The following is a 19192-nucleotide window of genomic DNA, read 5'->3' as shown; positions in this document are numbered from 1 at the left end:
TTAAAACTAACTTTGTTAATGTAGTCATTTTTAAAAAAGATTTATTTTTATTTATATGAATACACCGTAGCTGTCTTCAGACACACCAGAAGAGGGCGTCAGATCTCATTACAGATGGTTGTGAGCCACCATGTGGTTGTGGGAATTGAACTCAGGACCCAGTCTGGAAGAGCAGTCAGTGCTCTTAACCACTGAGCCATCTCTCTAGCTCCAATATAGTCATTTCTAGAGTGTTTTCTTTTTTTTATTTCTCCTTTATTGATAACAACAGACTTTAGATCTATCTGAAAATAATTTTCTCATGAAAACATTCAGGTTTCATTACTGCCCATTGGGTTATTGGAGTTCTGCTCAGGCAAGGCTTGGCTCCACCTGTGAAAATACAGCCTGCCCCTTTGCTGACACAGCGGAGAGCGGAGAGCAGGGAGCAATGTGGGGCGGGGACAGGGCAGTCAGGGAGTGTGGAAAATTCCCATGAACTATGATGGGCTATTAGCTGAACATGGTTCAAAGACGAGACAAAAGCTGGACAAGAGCAGGAAGACAGTCTGAGATGAGAAAGCTTCTCAAAGGCACCATGTGAGTTCACAACCGAGCGTTTCTGTCAAGTCCTCCAGAGAGAGAGAGCAACACAGGTCCTGAGAAGGTCAGGGTGATGTGAACATATGAGGATTATAAAAAATCCAGCAAGCATGCTCATTCACACGTATGCACAGCTAGTATCTGCACACCACCTCCCGAACTATTTATTAACACCTCTTCTCTCTACACAAACCTTTCAAGTGCTCAGAGAAAAACATCTCACAAAGACCCTGAAGTCTCCATTGGCTTCCAACCCTGCTGCCTGGGGCATGCTTCTGCCCTGGAGAAATGTAACGAGGACAAAGTCACAGAGTATCCCTGGATGGCGGCCAGCTCGTCTGCTCAACAGACTGTAACCCTCATTGCTGCCATCTGTCAGGGAGGTAGTGGGCCTGGCCTCCAGGGGACACAGGTGACAGGTTGTGGCTGAACAAGCACAGGCTTTAGGATTCTGGAATAATCCCGTGGGGGTGGGGGGTGCTGCTGTTTAAATCAAATCTTCCTTTTTATAGAGCTATACTTTATCACCCAGGCTATACGACTCATCTGTCCGCAAAAACGTTTTAGGGTTTAAGTCTTTATTTCACGTTCTAAAGTGTGTGTGTGTGTGTGTGTGTGTGTGTGTGTGTGTGTGTGTGTGTGTGTGTGTCTGCACGTACATGCAGGACTCAGTCCGCATGTGGCAGTCAGAGGACAACCTCACGTTTGGGTCCTAGCCTTCCATTTCATTCAGGACAGGGGTTCTTGTTTTTCATTGCCTACATTCCAGGTTAGCTGACCCCGGATCCTCCCTTCTCTGCCTCCCACACAGGAGTGCTGAGGTTACAGGTGTGCACGACCACACTTAGCTTCTTATGTGGGCAGTGATGATTCCAATTCAGGCCCCCACGCTGGCAGAGCAAGCATTCTTATTCACTGAGCCATGTCTCCAGCCTTTACATTTTAATTGGCATACTCAGGAGTCCAACTTTGATATGTGTGCAATATAAAATGTGTTGCCGCAGTTTGGATCCTGACTATCTTCCAAAGGTCTCTGTGATAGTCTTGGCAACAAGGAATCGTAGTAAAAGCCTAAAGAAATGGGGCCCAGTAGGAGGATTTTGGTCCTGGGGAAGGGGTATCTCCATGAAGAGGACTATTAGACCCTGTTCTTGTACAGCCTTCATGTGCTGCGTATGAGGAGAAAAGTTTATTCTGATGTATTTTCTGAGCAGAATATCTGATTATCAGAACTGTGCTATCTGACTCAGCCCCAAACCAACAGGGCAATCAGATACAGATGGAAAAGGCCAACATGGTGGGCCAAAGGAAACCTTTCTTCCTTCTATATTAGAGGAAACTCTTACATAGTTGTTACAGTAATGAAAGCTAACTGGTTATATTAGGTCTGCTGGCACACCCTGCAAGACACCCCTCCTGTTTCTTATTTTGTGAACTGTTATCACAGTTGACAGATGTGGAAAACCCCTTATTCCCATCTAACTGAACACAAACCATTTGATCAACTTCTCTTCAGCCTGTTGATCACAATTCTACTTCCTGCATCCCACTCTCCCTGCCCTTTATAATTCTGTGTAGACGGAACTTTAGTTGGAAATCCCGGAACCAAATAATGTGAGGGCAAGAGCTGACCTCTTCCTGACTCGAGAACCCCAAGGTCTAGGGAAGCAAGGAGTAGCCAAAGCCAAGGAGGAGACTGAGAACCTTAATAAGATTACCGTCCTGCTTTTGCAACTCCCAGTCTGGAGCCCTACGCAGACTAAAGATCACCACGGTGCTATCAGACACTCAAACAGAAGGACAAAGACTCGTATTTAATGGTGGGTGCAGCTATAAAATAAACCACTTTGAGAAAAACACATTGTCTACAAAAAGTACAATCTATAAGTGTATTTACTTGATTTTTGTTTCGTGCACAAAATACTTGGGAATGTAACATAGGGACTACCTTGGCTTCTCCTGATGTATAGTCTCCATAATGGTCTTTCTAGAAAGCTCCTAAGTTTATTACTTCAATGACTTACTTGCTTGATACCAGAACATTGACAGGGTATTATACTACTGTACTGTCCAATACTGTAGCCTCTGGCCATGTGTGGCTGCAAAGTACTTAAAATGTAGTTAGTACCCCCTTCTCTCAAACCTAAATAAATGTGACAGTAGAAATGTGGCAAAGCAACCAAAAGACTGTGTTTTGAATTTTATTAAACTTTAATTTGGAATAATGCATACAGTCTGCAGCCACAACGGCCCTAGATATTTGGTGACTTCATCAATGCTCTATGTGACTTGGGAATATTTTGAGTTCTTAGGATTACTTTCCCGTGTTAAGTCATCAGTAGGTTCTCAGTCTGGCTCTGGAAGAGGTTTGCTAGGAACATCCATGCCTTATACACCCAGACTCCTGCTCTTCCTAGTTTATGGCGGAACTTGGTATCGTTCAGTGTCCCGGAATCTACCAAAGTCTTCTGAGGAACAGCTCAATGAAAAACTGCCATCGGCCACCTGTAGTGAGGTAGGGGGTACCCAACGCTCTCTTACGACACTAGCAATAGGTGTATCCAAAACAAGATATTGCCTGCAAGTGAGATGTTTAGGCTGTCCATGGATGCAGATGTGTCACTGATTCCAGAAGCCTCTCCCAAATGTGTATCTAAGAATCAAGAGTTCACGCATGCAAACATCTTAATCAAATTCTATGCTTTGTTCTTAATATACATTATCTGTTCAAGTAATCTTAAAACAGCCAATACCATAGATGAAAATTAGACACGATGTGAATGTCCCAAGCATTGCTTAGGACAAACTCATTTATTAAAGAATTAGACTCACAGAGTGGAAGATATCTTAAAGGTTTAATAATATCTATTTACTTAATTACTATTATTTTGCTAGGCCCAGGAAAGCACTGTACCACTGAGCTACCTCTCTGAACTGTGATTCTTTTAAGACAGACTCTCATTATAGAATTCAGGCTGACTTGCAGTTCTTTTTCATTTATTTATTTATTTATTTATTTATTTATTTATTTATTTGTTTATTTGTTTATTTGTTTATTTAATTTACATTTTAAATGTTATTCCCTATCCCGGTTTCCTGGACATAAGCCCCTTATCCCATACCCCTCCCCTTCTTGTATAAGGGTGTTCCCCTCCCCATCCTCCCCCAACACTCCTCTACACTGGGGGTCCAACCTTGGCAGGACCAAGAGCTTCTCCTTCCATTAGTGCACAACAAGGCCTTCCCTTGGTACATATGCTATTCAACAAAACTAGAAAATCTGGATGGGGTTGGGGATTTAGCTCAGTGGTAGAGCACTTGCCAGCAAGCTCAAGGCCCTGGGTTGGGTCCCCAGCTCGGAAAAAAAAAAAAAAAAAAAAAAAAAGAAAATCTGGATGAAATGGACAATTTTCTAGACAAATACCAGGTACCAAAGTTAAATCAGGAACAGATAAACCATCTAAACAACCCCATAACTCCTAAAGAAATAGAAGCAGTTATTAAAAGTCTCCCAACCAAAAAGAGCCCAGGACCAGATGGGTTTAGTGCAGAATTTCATCAGACCTTCATAGAAGACCTCATCCAATACTGTCCAAACTATTTCACAAAATAGAAACAGATGGAGCACTACCAAATTCCTTCTATTAAGCCACAGTACGCTTCATAGACCCACATAAAGACCCCAAAATAAAAAGAACTTTAGACCAATTTCCCTTATGAAAACTGATGCAAAAATACTCAATAAAATTCTGGCAAACCGAATCCGAGAACACATCAAAATAATAATTCACTAGGATCAAGTAGGCTGCACCCCAGGGATGCAAAGATGGTTCAATAAACGGAAATCCATCAATGTAATCCACCATATAAACAAACTCAAGAAAAAAACCACATGATGATCTCATTAGCTGCTGAGAAAGCATTTGACAAAATTCAACACCTCTTCATAAGTCTTGGAAAGATCAGGAATTTAAGGCCCATACCTAAACAGAGTAAAGGCAATATACAACAAACCAGTAGCCAATATCATACTAAATAAGAGAAACTTGAAGCAATCCCACTAAAATCAGGGACTAGACAAGGCTGCCCACTCTTTCCCTACTTATTCAATACAGTACTCGAAGTCCTAGCCAGTGCAATCAGACAACAAAAGGAAGTCAAAGGGATACAAATTGGAAAGGAAGAAGTCAAAATATCACTATTTGCAGATGATATGATAGTATACTTAAGTGACCTCAAAGCCTGATAAACAACTTCAGCAAAGTGGCTGGGTATAAAATTAACTTAAATCAATAACCTTCTACTCAAAGGATAAATAGGCTGAGAAATGACACCCTTTGCAATAGTCCCAAATAATATAAAATACTTCGGTGTGACTTTAACTAAGCAAGTGAAAGATCTGTATGACAAGAACTTCAAGTCTCTGAAGAAAGATTGAAGAATATCTCAGAATATGGAAAGACCTCCCATGCTCATGTATTGGCAGGATTAATATAGTAAAAATGCCCATTTTGCCAAAAGCAATCTACAGATTCAATGCAATCCCCATCAAAATTCCAACTCAATTCTTCATAGAGTTAGAAAAAAACCCCAGGATAGTGAAAACTATACTCAACAACAAAAGAACTTCTGGGGGAATCACCATCCCTGACCTCAAGCAGTATTACAGAGTAATAGTCATAAAAACTGCATGGTATTGGTACAGAGACAGGCAGATAGACCAGTGGAATAGAATTGAAGACTCAGAAATGAACCCACACACCTATGGTCACTTGATCTTTGACAAAGGAGCTAAAACTATCCAATGGCAAAAAGACAGCATTTTCAACAAATGATGCTGGTTCAACTGGAGGTCAGTATGTAGAAGAATGCAAATCCATCCATTCTTATCACCCTGTACAAAGCTTAAGTCCAAGTGAACCAAGGACCTCCACATCAAACCAGATACACTCAAACTAATACAGGAGAAAGTGGGGGAGAATCTCGAACACATGGGCATAGCAGAAAATTTCCTGAACAAAACACCAATGGCTTATGCTCTAAGATCAAGAATTGACAAATGGGATCTCATAAAACTACAAGGCTTCTGTAAGGCAAAGGACAGTGTTGTTAGGACAAAACAGCAACCAACAAATTTACTTGGAGTTCTTTGTGCAGTCTACACTGATCTCCATTTTCTTTCTCTCTTTCTTTCTTTCTTTCTTTCTTTCTTTCTTTCTTTCTTTCTTTCTTTCTTTCTTTCTTTCTTTTGATTTATTTATTTATTTATTATATGTAAGTACACTGTAGCTGTCTTCAGACACACCAGAAGATGGCATTAGATCTCATTACAGATGGTTGTGAGCCACCATGCGGTTGCTGGGAATTGAACTCAGGACCTCTGGAAGAGCAGTCAGTGTTCTTAACTGTTGAGCCATCTCTTCAGTCCCTGACCTCAATTTTCTTATCCTCCTGCCTCTATCTCTCAAGTACTGGGATCACGGGTGCATATCCCCAGATCCAGAGATTGCTAAGACTAAAGACAACAGACAGCACATCCGTGTGCTCATGAGAAAGAATTCAGGCTATGGGGACAGGGTCGGGGGAGAGTGGGGTGTATATGTATAGAAGAGTTGGGGGCAGGCCTGGTACTTTCAGGACTCTTCCTTGTTCAATTGGGGCTACAGTCATGTGTTGAATGGGAGTCTGGCCCTTGTCTCCAAGCCCAGGGATGCCTTCTAATCACCTCACAACTTGTCAGCACAGCTCAGGTTCACAGGCCTGCCACATTGGCTGGTAACTTTCGTTTCACCCTAGGCCTGTAGTTCTCAATCTGAGGGTCCCAACCCTAAAGGTTGTTGAACAACACTTTTTCAGGGATCGATTGAAGTTATAAGGTAGCAATGACAATTATTTTATGGTTGGAGTCACCACTGTGTGAGGAACTGTATTAGAAAGGTCGAGAGCCCAACTTAGACATCTTTTAGTCCAAATCTTAGAAACTGATAGCTAAGAAAAGGATTGGACAACGGCTAGGTCAAATGAATAAGACCAGCAACATAGAAACTAGATTGTAATGTGTGTGTGTGCACACGTGCACATGTGCGCGCGCGCGTGTGAGAGAGTGAGAGAGAGAGAGTGTGTGTGTGTGTGAGAGAGAGAGTGAGAGAGAGAGAGAGAGAGAGAGAACAATTTGAATCAAAGAGGCCAAGACAAAATTTAACTGTTTGTATACAAGATTACAAAACCAGTGTCACCACAAAAGTGAGGTGAAAACATGTTCTTAGAAATCATTTCTTAGTATTTACTGTAAAAAAAATTTAGTTACAAAGCAAACAATTTATAATTAACATGATAGATTAAGTAGCTTAAGAAGTAGGCAAAGTCATGCCAATGTGGCAGTACCACCTGTGGATGTATTAGGCAGATATTTAATTTCTATGTTCCTACTTCTAGTCAGTAAGTCAAAGCCAAGATATAAGTCACACCTAAGAATGGACGAATTTACTTTTAACTTTTTATGTATGTATGTATGTATGTATGTATGTATGTATGTATGTATGTATTTACAGAAGACCAAGAAGTTATGATGACATCCTCCTAGACTCTCCTTGACTGGGAAAGTTCATACTGCCTTATAATCTAACATCAGTCCAATGAAGGCAAATGCTACGCTAAAAACAATCATTTAAAAAAAAAATCAGGGCTGGTCAGATACTTCAGTCAGCAGGGTCCCTGCCCTGAACGATTTGAGTTTGAACAATGGAAGTTTGAGAGGGGGGTGAGAGGTAGGGAGGGAGGGACAGAGAGAGAGAGAGAGAGAGAGAGAGGAGAGGAGAGAGAGAGGAGAGAGAGAGAGAGAGAGCCCAGTGTTGGAGAGGGAGAGACTGAGAGACTGTGGTGCTGGCCGGCCAGTGAGTTCCAGGCCAGTGAAGAGAGTCTGACTCAAAAATCACGGAATAATATCAGAGGTTGGCCTCTGGCTTCCCTAGCATGCATATATGTACATGTATGTACATGTGGCACCCCTGTCCTAACACATACACATTAAAAAATCAATCAAAATAAATAAACAAATAAAAGGTAAACTCCTTACTTCCAGGGTCTGCATTAGATTTGGCTTGATGGCGTCTTTCATTAAAACTGTCAGAGCACCTGTCACTCCCTACAGGTGAGAAAAAGATACATAAATCAGCAGAACTGGGGCCATGACTGATTTGTCCCCTTCCCCCATCCTGTTTCTAGGTGGCCCCGCCCCTGGGAATGCTATCTTTGCCAATGTCTGCCCCACCCAGACTGGTCAAGGCAAACCAGGCATCACGACAGGTGAGAATGAAATGCTTATAAAATACATTTTGTGTGTTCTGGTCCCAGCGAGGTTCAGACCTCCTATTGATACAAATGGAGACATTAAGAAGCAACAAGGCTTGTTAAGAGGTTAATGGGCAGTGAAGAACTTTCCAGAATCCCCACTCTACACCTGCTCTTAATTCTCCTGACGGACTGCAAGCTCCCCAGGGCTTACCAGTGATACTCACCAAGTCCTCAGCTGTCACAGGCTGCCCATCTTTGTCACTGGCCACCACCATTCTTCCTAGCCGCTCTTTCATGTCAGCGAGGCTATCAGTCAAGGCCAGCACGGCCATGATCTCGCTGGCCACTGCAATGTCAAACTGTGCCTGTAGACCGCAAAGCAGATCCTATGGTCAGCTGAGGCATGACATTGGCTAGACACTTCCACAGGAGCAGGGTTTTAGCAATCATAGCTGGGGCCTATCCCTTGTGGAACAGCTCACACTCATAGTGGTTTTCCTAGAGTGCACAGCATGTGGCCTCTGTAGACTGCTCACATTGTCCGATGCCCAGTAGGAGTCACCCGGGTCAGGCCCATGAAACCTGCTGCTCAGTGGAACACATAACTGCAGTCTGCTTCAGTCTAACAGTTGAGTACTTACGAGGACAGGGGTGCAGCTCAACGCTGGAGTTCTTACCTGGGACATATGAAGCCCCAGGTTTGGTTCCTTCTCATCCCTAAAAGTATTATTGTCACTATCTGTCTTCTGAGCTTTATTACTAGAATGTCTGGCCACAAAGGTGGGGACCACAGAAAGATTGCTTCTGGATGCCCAGCAGGGACATCAGTCTGTAATACCCAGGGGGTTTCTGGTCTACCCTGAATGAACTAGTCAGTGACCTAATAGTTACCTCTATTCACAGCAGTCAGTCTGTCATTCTGTTCCCCTCCACTCTGCTGATCTTGTTTCTCTTCTTTTTGTTGAGATAGGAATTAAACCCAGGATCTTATGTCCACTAGAGCATTCTACCACAGAGCAGCAGGCCCATTGATATGTCCATGAGGGATGAGAAGAGAGTTGGATAAGAGTTCCTGTGCATGAGGCCCATTTCTCAAACAGTTAAATTTCAGCATAGGTTTGGCCTAGCAGCTAAGGAAGGGCAAGGAACCATTCTGTGTTCTGCTCTCTGATGATATGGCCACATCATATCTGGCAATGGCAGCCAGAGAGCTCTAACTTTCTTCAAAAACTTCCCAGGGCTTCTTCCTCCCTCCTCTTGGCTCAACAGCAGGTTGTACGGAGTCCAATGGGAACAAAGAGTGGAGACAAGGAATGAGTACTTCTTTCTGCTTGCAATCCAGACACTGGGGGACTTCTGCACAGAGCCACTTCCTTAAGCTATAGCTTAATTCTCCAGATCCCATGGGGAGTGTGAGTCAGACAGACTCAAACACACACACACACACACACACACACACACACACACACACACACACACACACACACGCATGCACATGTACACACAGACACAGACACAGACACAGGCACACAGATACACAGACACAGAATGGCTCTGCCCATGTGGGATCACCTCATGAGACATTTTATTACTCACTTCCATCACTGACAGATGAGGAAATGAAGGAAGGAAGAAAGGAGCTTGCTGGCTCCTTCCTGATTGAGATTGTATTAACTATTGATTTACTGAAAAAAATATTGCCTGAAAGTTAAATACAGCTATATTAAATGATTATACTCTCAATGTAAAACATAAGTGATTTTTCACTGCATGAATTCTAGGTTCCAATAGCACTGTAAATATCACATAAAAAAATGATGAAAATTGTACAGTTTTCTCTGCATAACCTGAGCCTGGAAATATTTTTGCATTTTGAGCTATGTAGAAAGCATCTTGTAGAATTTACAATATGTGTAGAAGTGCTTCACTTGGAATTGCTTTATTTCTAAAACTATAAGCCAGCCTCATGGTGGATGCTTCTAACTCCAGCATTTGGGAGGCTGAGGCAGGAGGATCATGAATTTGGGGCTATCCTGAGCTACCTACTGACAATGGATAAATGGATGAGGTTCATACTGTTTCTCAATTAGCCACATGTTTAAACACAAAGGACAGTGGACAACACTGCTAGTTCTGTGAGTGGACTTAACATTTCTGGAAAGCAATGTAGAAATTCACACCGTTGTACACCGACTCTACAATTACACCCGTGGAAATCTACCTTCAAAATCATACCAGAAAAGTACACATCTGAACACAAACATGCTTGCTACGGCCTATTTATTTAGGAGAGACAACCACTGTGAATAGCCCGCATGTCCTTAAGAGAAATGATGAGTTAGTTGACATATCTATATGAGCTGATGTAGCCTATAAAACCAGTGACATATAGTTCTACCTTTATTAATGTAGGACGCTGATCTACAGAGCCTAAGGGTCATACCAAGCAACCAACACCCTAATATAACACTTCATTACTTTACGTAATACAAAATATAAGCAGCCTGGCAAAGTAATCTCAACTTGTACTATGTATACTAGGCTGTCCTCAAACACAGAGGGATCCATCTGCTTCTGTCGCCTAATGCTGGGATTACAGACATGCACCACAGGTAGCTTCCACAACTGTCTTACTTTGTAGCAATATAGATACCATTTTACAGTGTTATTTTATTTTCATATCTGTCAATTGTCATTTGTTTTATTTGTTCAACAATCTACTGACACCAACCACCTACTGTGTCAAATGTTTGCCCTAAGTATAGAATACAGAACCCAAAACTCTGCTTTAAGGAGGGGACAAAATCCAGCATGATAGGAAGGGATTCAGGTGCAGGATTTAGTTGGCGAAGAGAGGCGAGTTTGGGGATAGGACCCTTTGGTGTGATATAAGATGGCCAGGGGACGAGCCCTGTCTGAGTATTAATTGTTGAATGTCCTTATTTTAGGTACAATAACTGTCATATGTCCCAGATGACCACTAGCCTTAATGTTTGTTTTATGCTCAAGTTCTTGATGTTTAGACACATCAAAAGTGATGTATTGTTTCCTGCATAGTCTCTGCCTTTTGTCAGCAACAGTCCCTCTCTATAGTGACCGTCAATGGCTGTCTTGGTCCAGGAGGAGTGTCCCCTCTTCTCTAAAGTTCTCGATGTGTTCCGTATTAGCACTGCTGTTTTTCTCTTCCTGCTGAAGCTTCCATTATCCGTCTCCTGCAGGATGCTGAATGAATTTCCCCAAGGCCACCTGGCATTTGGTGCTGTTGATTGAGAATTTTTTTATTCCTTTGTGAGTCATCAGGACATTTTCTCACTGGCAGCACTTAGGAGTTTCTTCTTCATGTTCTGAAATTTCAGCCTGATGTTTCCTCCCCACTTTCTGTTTTCTATTTGTTTTTAAAATGAAAATGCTGCTTTCCTCAGACTGAGAAGATCCCTTCTCATTAGTTCTTTGAATAGAGTGCCCTCTCTGTTCTGAGGCTCAGTTCTCTGACCCAAACCTTTTTGCTTTTGTGTGTGTGTGTGTGTGTGTGTGTGTGGTTGTGTATGCATGCACATGTGCATACACCAGTGGCTGGCATCAGTGTCTTCTTCAATTGTTTTTTACCCATGAGTAGTCTACACTTGTTGTACAGCAGTTCTCAAGGATTCCTCTGCCTCTGCCTCCCCAATGCTGGGATTACAGGTTCATGTCCTCTCCCCTGACTTTCCTTACATGGGTACTGGGAGCCTGAACTCAGGTACTCATGATCAGGCACTTTACTCACTGAGCCACTTTCCTGGTCCACTCAGACTATTTTTGAGATAGGGTCTTTCTATGTAGCCAATGCTGGCCTCAATCTTGCACCACTCCTATCTTAGCCTCCCGAGTGCTGGCATTATAGTCCTGTGCTGTCACGTCCTGCTAGAACCTTTGTAACGAGGGGGTGGGAATGTTTGGGAATCAGACCTACAGCCTTCAGGATTTTCAGATATGTGCTTTATGTTTCTCAAAATTTTGTATTGTTTTCCCTCTAAGAATCACTTCTAAAGATTTCTTCGGCTAGAAGTACCTCTCTAGTGTACTTAACCCTATGATCCCATGGTATAAGTTCTTAGATCTTAACACAGTTTTTGAAGCACCAGTGAAGTCTCCTTGGGCTCTACAGCTCTTTAACTCCTTTGAGAATTCACCCTCTATTCAGTCTCTGTCCATTGGTCTCATATTTTGTTTCCTTGGGTATGTGAGCTCCTCTTCCTGGGCCAGGTCTGTCTTTATTCTATCTATTTCTTTAGATGTGAGGTGATGGCTAGCTTGAGGCTCTCTCTCTCATATATGTGAGGACACAATGTCAGACAAGTCTAGCTTCTGCACCCATATCGCCAAGAAGGGTGAGCTGCTGTTGGCTCCTTCAATGGAGCCATTCCCAGGGTCATTGCTATTCTTCAGGTATTTAACATACAAACATCAAAAGGCTATGTTCTCATCAAAAAAGGACCACACTGAGCTAGTGTTCTCTAAATGTGACACTTGACTGTTAAGATAGCATCATGTCAGACTCACAGTCTGTGACTCCTACGCAATTGGTTCCCTATGGGTTGGACAGTAACCCTATCCTATCTTGGACTCCAACTCAGGAACTGCAAGGCTGAGTTACACTTATGTATAGGCTATGACCAGGTGTATAAGTACCATAGTTATGTCACCATCCAGAAGCATCTAGGTGTTGTCCCAAATCACTAACCCCAAAGGGTGGCTGGTTTCCCCTTGGTCTGAGAGGTAGGGTGCCTCTCACCTCTGAATTTAGAGGCCCTTCCTCTAAAATCTAGGCTGACCTCTCTGTTTATTGAATTCCCTCCCAAACTTCTCAGGAATAACTGTTGTTTTCTAGTATAGATAATGCTAACTGTATGAAATCTGTTTGTGTGGAATAGTTCTGGGGCAGAGGAAGGTACATGGTCTTAGCCAAGCTTCTTGATTCAAGCCCAAATTCAGCTTCCTTTCGTGTGTGTGTGCATGTGTGCGTGTGTGCGTGTGTGTGCGTGTTATGCATGCGTACATATATATGTGTGAGGTTAAATAAGGAGAGTCTCCCTTGATCACGCTCCATCACTTGAACCCAGAGCTTATCAATAGCTAGCTGGCCCAGAGTATCTCATCTTTGTCCCCTAAGTACTTGGGTTACAGGTGGTTCACCATGTCCATCCAACATAAATATGGGTGTGGGAACCCAAATTCTGACCTTCACACTTGTGCGGCAATCTCCCCACATTTACTGTTTAATTCAAAATAGAGCAGAAGTTCCCGAAACCTATTTAGTATGAGAAATGGCTATTATCATAAAAGTAACCTTTTCCACTAATAAAAATTTAATGAAAAGGCCATAAATTAAAAACTTTCCAAAGAAAGAGTTTACTATTAAAAAAGGGAAATTAGAGGGCTTTTGAGCCTGGCTAAAAAAAAAATCATGGAATGAATTTATATTTCCTAAGTGCCACTATCCCACATGACAGACCTATTAAAGGGAAGGCAGAGCTCATAACTCCCCTGCCCCCACATTGTCTGCTTTTGAGTTATAAGCTGTGATCCTTTGAAAAATTCTCTGTGTGATTACACCTAGTAAGTGTTTATGAAACTGGAGACTTTCACTTTTCCATTGTTATACAGTTCTTTTATTACAGGACTTTCCCTAAATGAGTCCACCCAGAAACGTAGCCAGAAACACAGAGAAGAGGACACTGGAACCTTCCTGTCTCCTGATACTGTTACTTCCAGACCAATCCTGATACACTCCTGACTCCTAGGTCATCAGAGCAGCTGGGATCCCACCCAGAGAGACTGGGAGTGCCACCAGCATTGCAAGCCGGGGACCAGAGCAAAAATCAAAGACTGTACACACCAAGGTGAGGAGGAAAGACCAGACGCTTCCGGGAATATGGCGCCACCTACCTGCCGGGAATATCCTTTCTCCGTGCTTCCCTGCCCAATAGTTATTTTTCTCAGAAATCGGTCATTCGTGTCCAATACTGAAAGAGAACGGGCAAGTTATTTAATCAACAAATACAGACAGGCCGTGCTGGGAGACGCTGAGGAAGGAGGAGAAAACCAGAGTTAAGGTCTGCTTCACTGGAGGAGTCAAAACACATGCCAGCGACAAGTAAGTGTCTTAATGATGGTGATCAGGCGAGGATGGGCTGGGCTGAGGTGCTTTTGATTAGGGCAGCGAGACAAGTAGTTCTGAAAGTGTATTTTCCAAGGACACCTAAGGCACGTGGAGAAGTCAGTTCAGTTTCTCATACATTTGAAAGCCAAATGGCCCAGTAATTCCACTCTTAGGTGTTAGGCAAAAAACCTAAGCAGACTCAGGCATACAGCAGCTCCATTTGCAATGGCCAGAAAGTAGAAAGAACCAAAGTTCCCATAGATAGATGACTGGACTAACGCACAATGTAACATTACACAGCTATAAACGAGTGTTTTGAGACAGGCTTCACATCTGAAATGTTATGCAGATTTGAAGGGCAAATGCTGTTTGGCTTTTCCTCCGTCGGGGATCTAAAGTAGGCAAATCCAGAGCAGCATGGCCAACAGCAGAAGAGCGTTTACTATGTCACAGGTCTAGGGCAGCACTTCTCAACATGTGGTTTGCATTCTCTCTGGGGTCGCATATATCAGTTACCCTGAATATCAGATGTTTACATTGTGATTCATAACAGTGGCAAAGTTCCAGTCATGAAGTAGCAACAAAAATAATTTTATGGTCAAGGGTCACCACAACAGGAAGAACTGCATTAAAGTATAGCAGCTGTGATCTGCCCTGTGGGTGCTAGGAATTGAACCTGGGTCCTCTGGAAGAGCAGACAGTGCTCATAACTGCTGAGCCCCCAACTCTTATTTTTCAAGATAGACTAACACCTACAATATTAACAGGCTGCACCTCCATAGTATCAACATCTACTACCTTCACTCTAAGATGCTAGGCACTCCACCACAGGAAATACAACATCTCCTTTGGTGCTGTGTAGTATAGACACACCCTTGGCTACTGACTGAGGTCACCTCCCCATCAGATGTATTTTAAGTCTATCGCAGACAATTCAAATTTTAGTTTGACAAAGGGAAGATAAGCAAACAAGGTAAGATCAAACTACAGCATCATCCAAACGGCACTTGGGATGTCACTTGGATTTGGAGTCTTTCTCAATGCCTCAGTAGAACATTGTGATCTACCAGGATATATACACACAGGGAAAGAACTATATGAATTCAGCACCAGTGACACTGACAAGAGACATACACTTCAACCCACTCTTCAAGACAGATGTGGCCAGAGCTCAAAGAAAGCAACAGGAACACACTCAGCTGGTATCTAAGTGGTAGAGCTACACTCCCGATTCATCCCTTCCTGGAGCAGCAGGTACTGAAGACTGTTTCTGTGCTCAGTCCTGTGCTGGTTGGGGCAGGATCATGAAGGTACCCAAGGGGCCAATCTTTGACTCTCCATGTCCATGGAGAAAGCTCCAGCGTGCATGCATGGAAGGAAGGCAGGGGAGCTTAGGGGTGGACTGGTTTATTTGTAACTTGTTCTAAGTAGTTCCTTTAGCCCATGGTATTGATAGTGCACCAGCCAAGAGCTAGAGCACAGGTCCGGGTGCCATACCAGGACAGGCCCATCATTTGCCTTCTGTAGAAGTCATGGCATCCCTATCTCAGAGTGTCATGGGTTTAGTGTTGAAAAGCAGAGACTAGGGACTGGCAATGAACAGGGATAATGGGCCTTTAGCCTGTGACAGAGAGACGGACATGTGTGGGAGAAGGCAGGTCTATAAGTTTCTGGGAAGTTGGGCTCCCTAAACGACTGGGGCTTTGAGGTGTCCAATATTGTAAAGCCCATTTCTTATCCATTAGGGGACAATACATTCCTGTAGATATTCTTCCCCACTGCCTGTGACCTGTTTCTGGAATGAGTATGATAAGCTGCACTCATTGTCTAGGCTATACTAGTTCTCAGTCAAAGCCAGAAAACACTGCCCATACAGGCACTCCCTTCATACCAACCCATTCATCAGAACAAAACTACTATCAAATTTCAGCCCGAATTCCTCTGGCCCAGGTGGCTTGTCCTCAGCAATAAAGCTTGCTTTCCTCTAACATCCCAAACAGTAATGTAAGTCTGTTATTTTTCTGGCATAACTTTTTGAAGCTGTCACATCCGTTAAAGTTGATTTGTAGCCGCAGAGCATTCCAGTCCCTCCTGTCTTTGCACAGAGGTTCCAACTGCACGTTGGCCCTCCCTGAAGAGGTGATATGCCATGATTTTGGAGGATGGGGCCCAAGTGCGGAGGTGCAAGGATGCCGGTTGGTCTGAAAGTTTCTCTTTCAGTACGGTTGAAAATATACTCATCTCCGATGCCTAATTTTCTTTTGACCAAAAAGGCCCCTTAGACCAATTTACAAAGTAACATGAGCTGAGAGGGGCCTTGAAAGGCTGACTACGCATTTTGCAAACAACGGTATTCTAATAACGGGATCTTTATGGTTAAAAAAAAAATACACTTAGAAAAAAAAATATTAGGTTGGGATTTAGCTCAGTGGTGAGCGCTTGCCTAGAAGCGCAAAAGGCCCTGGGTTGGTCCCCAGCTCAAAAAAAAAAAAAAAAAAAAAAAAAAAAAAAAAAAAAAAAAAAAAAAAAAAAAAGAAAATATTCATGCCAGCTGTTAAACAGAATGTTGGTCTAATTTAGACTTGTGGAATATACAAGTCATGGCTCACCTGCAAAGGAATATTCTAGAGTCACTTAAAATGACTACTTCAAATGCTGGGGATATAGCTTAAAGGTGAAGCACCCGTGTTTTGCCTGCCAAAGGCTGTGGTTTAATCTCTAGTTCCATGAAAAATAATAAATAAGTGGAAAAAAAATAACCTAAGAAAGAGCTAACCAAGGAGAACGTCCTTAGGATATAATTGAATTGGGCAGGAAATAAAATCTGCACACACACAAATGGTAATAGAGCTGAACAGAAAAATCAGATGATCCAAAAACTATGATTAGCAGTTATTAGCGTTGTGAAAAGTTGCACTTTGATGAAGATCTTTACAACGGTATTATGTGTTTTAAAATAATAAAATGGATCCTTGCAAGAGCACTCAGGGAAATTTTAACTCAATCTCAGGAGGAGACAAAGGCTGCAGAGAAATAACATAACACAGCTGCTCTGCTCTAAGGATCGGGGGAGGCACTCCTGAGTTTTCGCGTGTTCACATTTCAGTGGAGCCTCCCCGAAGGGTGGCTGGTATTACTACAGGTTCTGCGTCCAAAATCCAAAACTTTTTGGGTGTTAACACAATACTGCTAGTGGGAAAAAAATCCCACATCCTGAAACAGCTCCATGCATGAAGTTGTTTAAATAATCTATATAGCATATCCTTCAGGCTACCTGTGGAAGATGTAAATATAACAAATGAACTTTGCGTTCAGACTTGGCTGTCATTACTGTGCTATCTGCCCAAACCACCAAACTTCTGAAGTTTGAAACACTGCTCGTCTTGGGTGCTTTGGATAAGGGCTACTCTATCTAGATGGGGAAACATAGGAAGTGGTTTGTCTGAAGTAGCTTGGTGTTTGTCTCTTGGCTGCAAGGTCTGCTGCTGGGAGACACTCAGTTCTTGGCTCAGCTATTGGCTTGGCTGAATAGGGTATTGGGGGAAAAGCTCAGGAAGTGTGGGATGATGGCTAAACCTGGGAGGAAGACTGGCCTGGGAAGGAGATAGGCTAGGTTTGGCCATGGCCAAGAAAGGGCTGGCAAAGGATGAAGCAGGCCCCCTGGTGGGCAGAAGACAGAAACTAGGCACCAGTAGTTGTGAAAGGCAAATTGCCTACAGGCGATTTTAGGCCTAGGATGGGGGCTCCTGAAGCTGCTGACTGAGGAAGCAATAAGCCAGGATCTCTGTATTAGGAACCTACTGAATTAAGGAACGGAAATGGGAACAGGAGAATGTGCTAATTCAGGCATTGGTTAAATATATTCTGAAAGAGGCTAGAAGTGAAAGAACGGGGGACAGGTCTGAATATACGTCATCCATCATTTCTGTATCCCATAGGTATGACTGCCACACTCCTGTAAAGTACAGACACCATCAACTCCATGAACACAGACCACCGACACCTATTCAAGGCCACAGAGCTAAGCAGGGTGGTGGGGCCATTCTCTAAGTCAAATTCCATGGTCGATCCTTTGCCCACTGAAGTGACTTAATGACAGTGTTGGAAAGGAAGGGATGTCACTGCTGAGAGAGAGGCAGGAAAGTCTGGAGAGAGCACTGAGCAGCTCTCTGTAGTGTGACTGCCATAGTGATACACACCCAGGGAGGGTCCAGCTGGAGACACTTGCCAGATGTGGAGAAAAAGCCAGCACTGTACATGAGGACTAGAGAGCTCAGAGCTCCTGGGAAATGAGTAGAGAGACAGTCAGGCACAGTGAGTGTCTTAGTCAGGGTTTCTATTCCTGCACAAACATCATGACCAAGAAGCGGAAAGGGTTTATTTAGCTTACACTTCCATGCTGTTCATCACCGAAGGAAGTCAGGACTGGAACTCAAGCAGGTCAGGAAGCAGGAGCTGATGCAGAGGCCATGGAGGGGTGTTTCTTACTGGCTTGCTTCCCCTGGCTTGCTCAGCTTGCTTTCTTATAGAACCCAAGACCACCAGCCCAGGAATAGCACCACCCACAATGGGCTGGGTCCTCCCATCTTGATCACTAGTTGAGAAAATGCCTTACGGCTGGGTCTCATGGAGGTATTTCCTCAACTGAGGCTCCTTTATCACCTCTGTGATAACTTTACCTTGTGTCAAGGTAACACACAAAACCAGTCAGTACAGTGGTAGACATCTTGGAGGGCAGAGGAAGACGGATTGAGGCAAACCCAAGGCCAGCTTCGTCTACATTAGAGTTCTAAACCAGCTAGAGCTATATCTCAAGAACTTGTCTCAAAACTAAAGGGACCGGGGAAATGGCTCAGTTGATAAAGTGCCCCTCATACCATGAGATCCAGAATTTGATCCCCACCACCCAACCAAAACCAGCAATGTCCCAGCACTAGGTAAGCAGGGAAAGAAGGAACAGTTGGGCTTTCTGGCCATTCAATTTAACTGTAGGTTCAGAAAGACGTCGGATGTCAATTGTTGGCTTCCATGTGCGCGCGCGCGCGCGCGCGCGCACACACACACACACACACACACACACACACACACACACACACACACCTCCCAAAAACCCAAAACCAAGAACCAAAAAACCAAAAATTAGAAAGAGGGGTCACACAGCAGTTAAGAGCACTT

General features: G+C 43.3%; 1 protein-coding gene across 1 annotated transcript in view; it reads right to left on the bottom strand.

The window, feature by feature from the left end:
• The window catches only part of Mthfd1l (methylenetetrahydrofolate dehydrogenase (NADP+ dependent) 1 like), a 189494-nt gene that overhangs the window by 99582 nt on the left and 70720 nt on the right, over positions 1-19192 (bottom strand). Inside the window, exons 17-19 of the mRNA XM_032894796.1 lie at positions 13804-13880; positions 8100-8240; positions 7658-7726 (exon numbers count right to left, since the gene is read on the bottom strand). Of these exons, the coding sequence (XP_032750687.1) occupies positions 7658-7726; positions 8100-8240; positions 13804-13880 (287 nt within the window). The remainder of the gene's footprint in view (positions 1-7657; positions 7727-8099; positions 8241-13803; positions 13881-19192) is intronic.

The sequence above is a fragment of the Rattus rattus genome, chromosome 2 (genome assembly GCF_011064425.1).
Source record: "Rattus rattus isolate New Zealand chromosome 2, Rrattus_CSIRO_v1, whole genome shotgun sequence".
Classification (NCBI taxonomy): Eukaryota; Metazoa; Chordata; class Mammalia; order Rodentia; family Muridae; genus Rattus; species Rattus rattus.
This window is presented reverse-complemented; position numbering and strand designations above follow the sequence as displayed.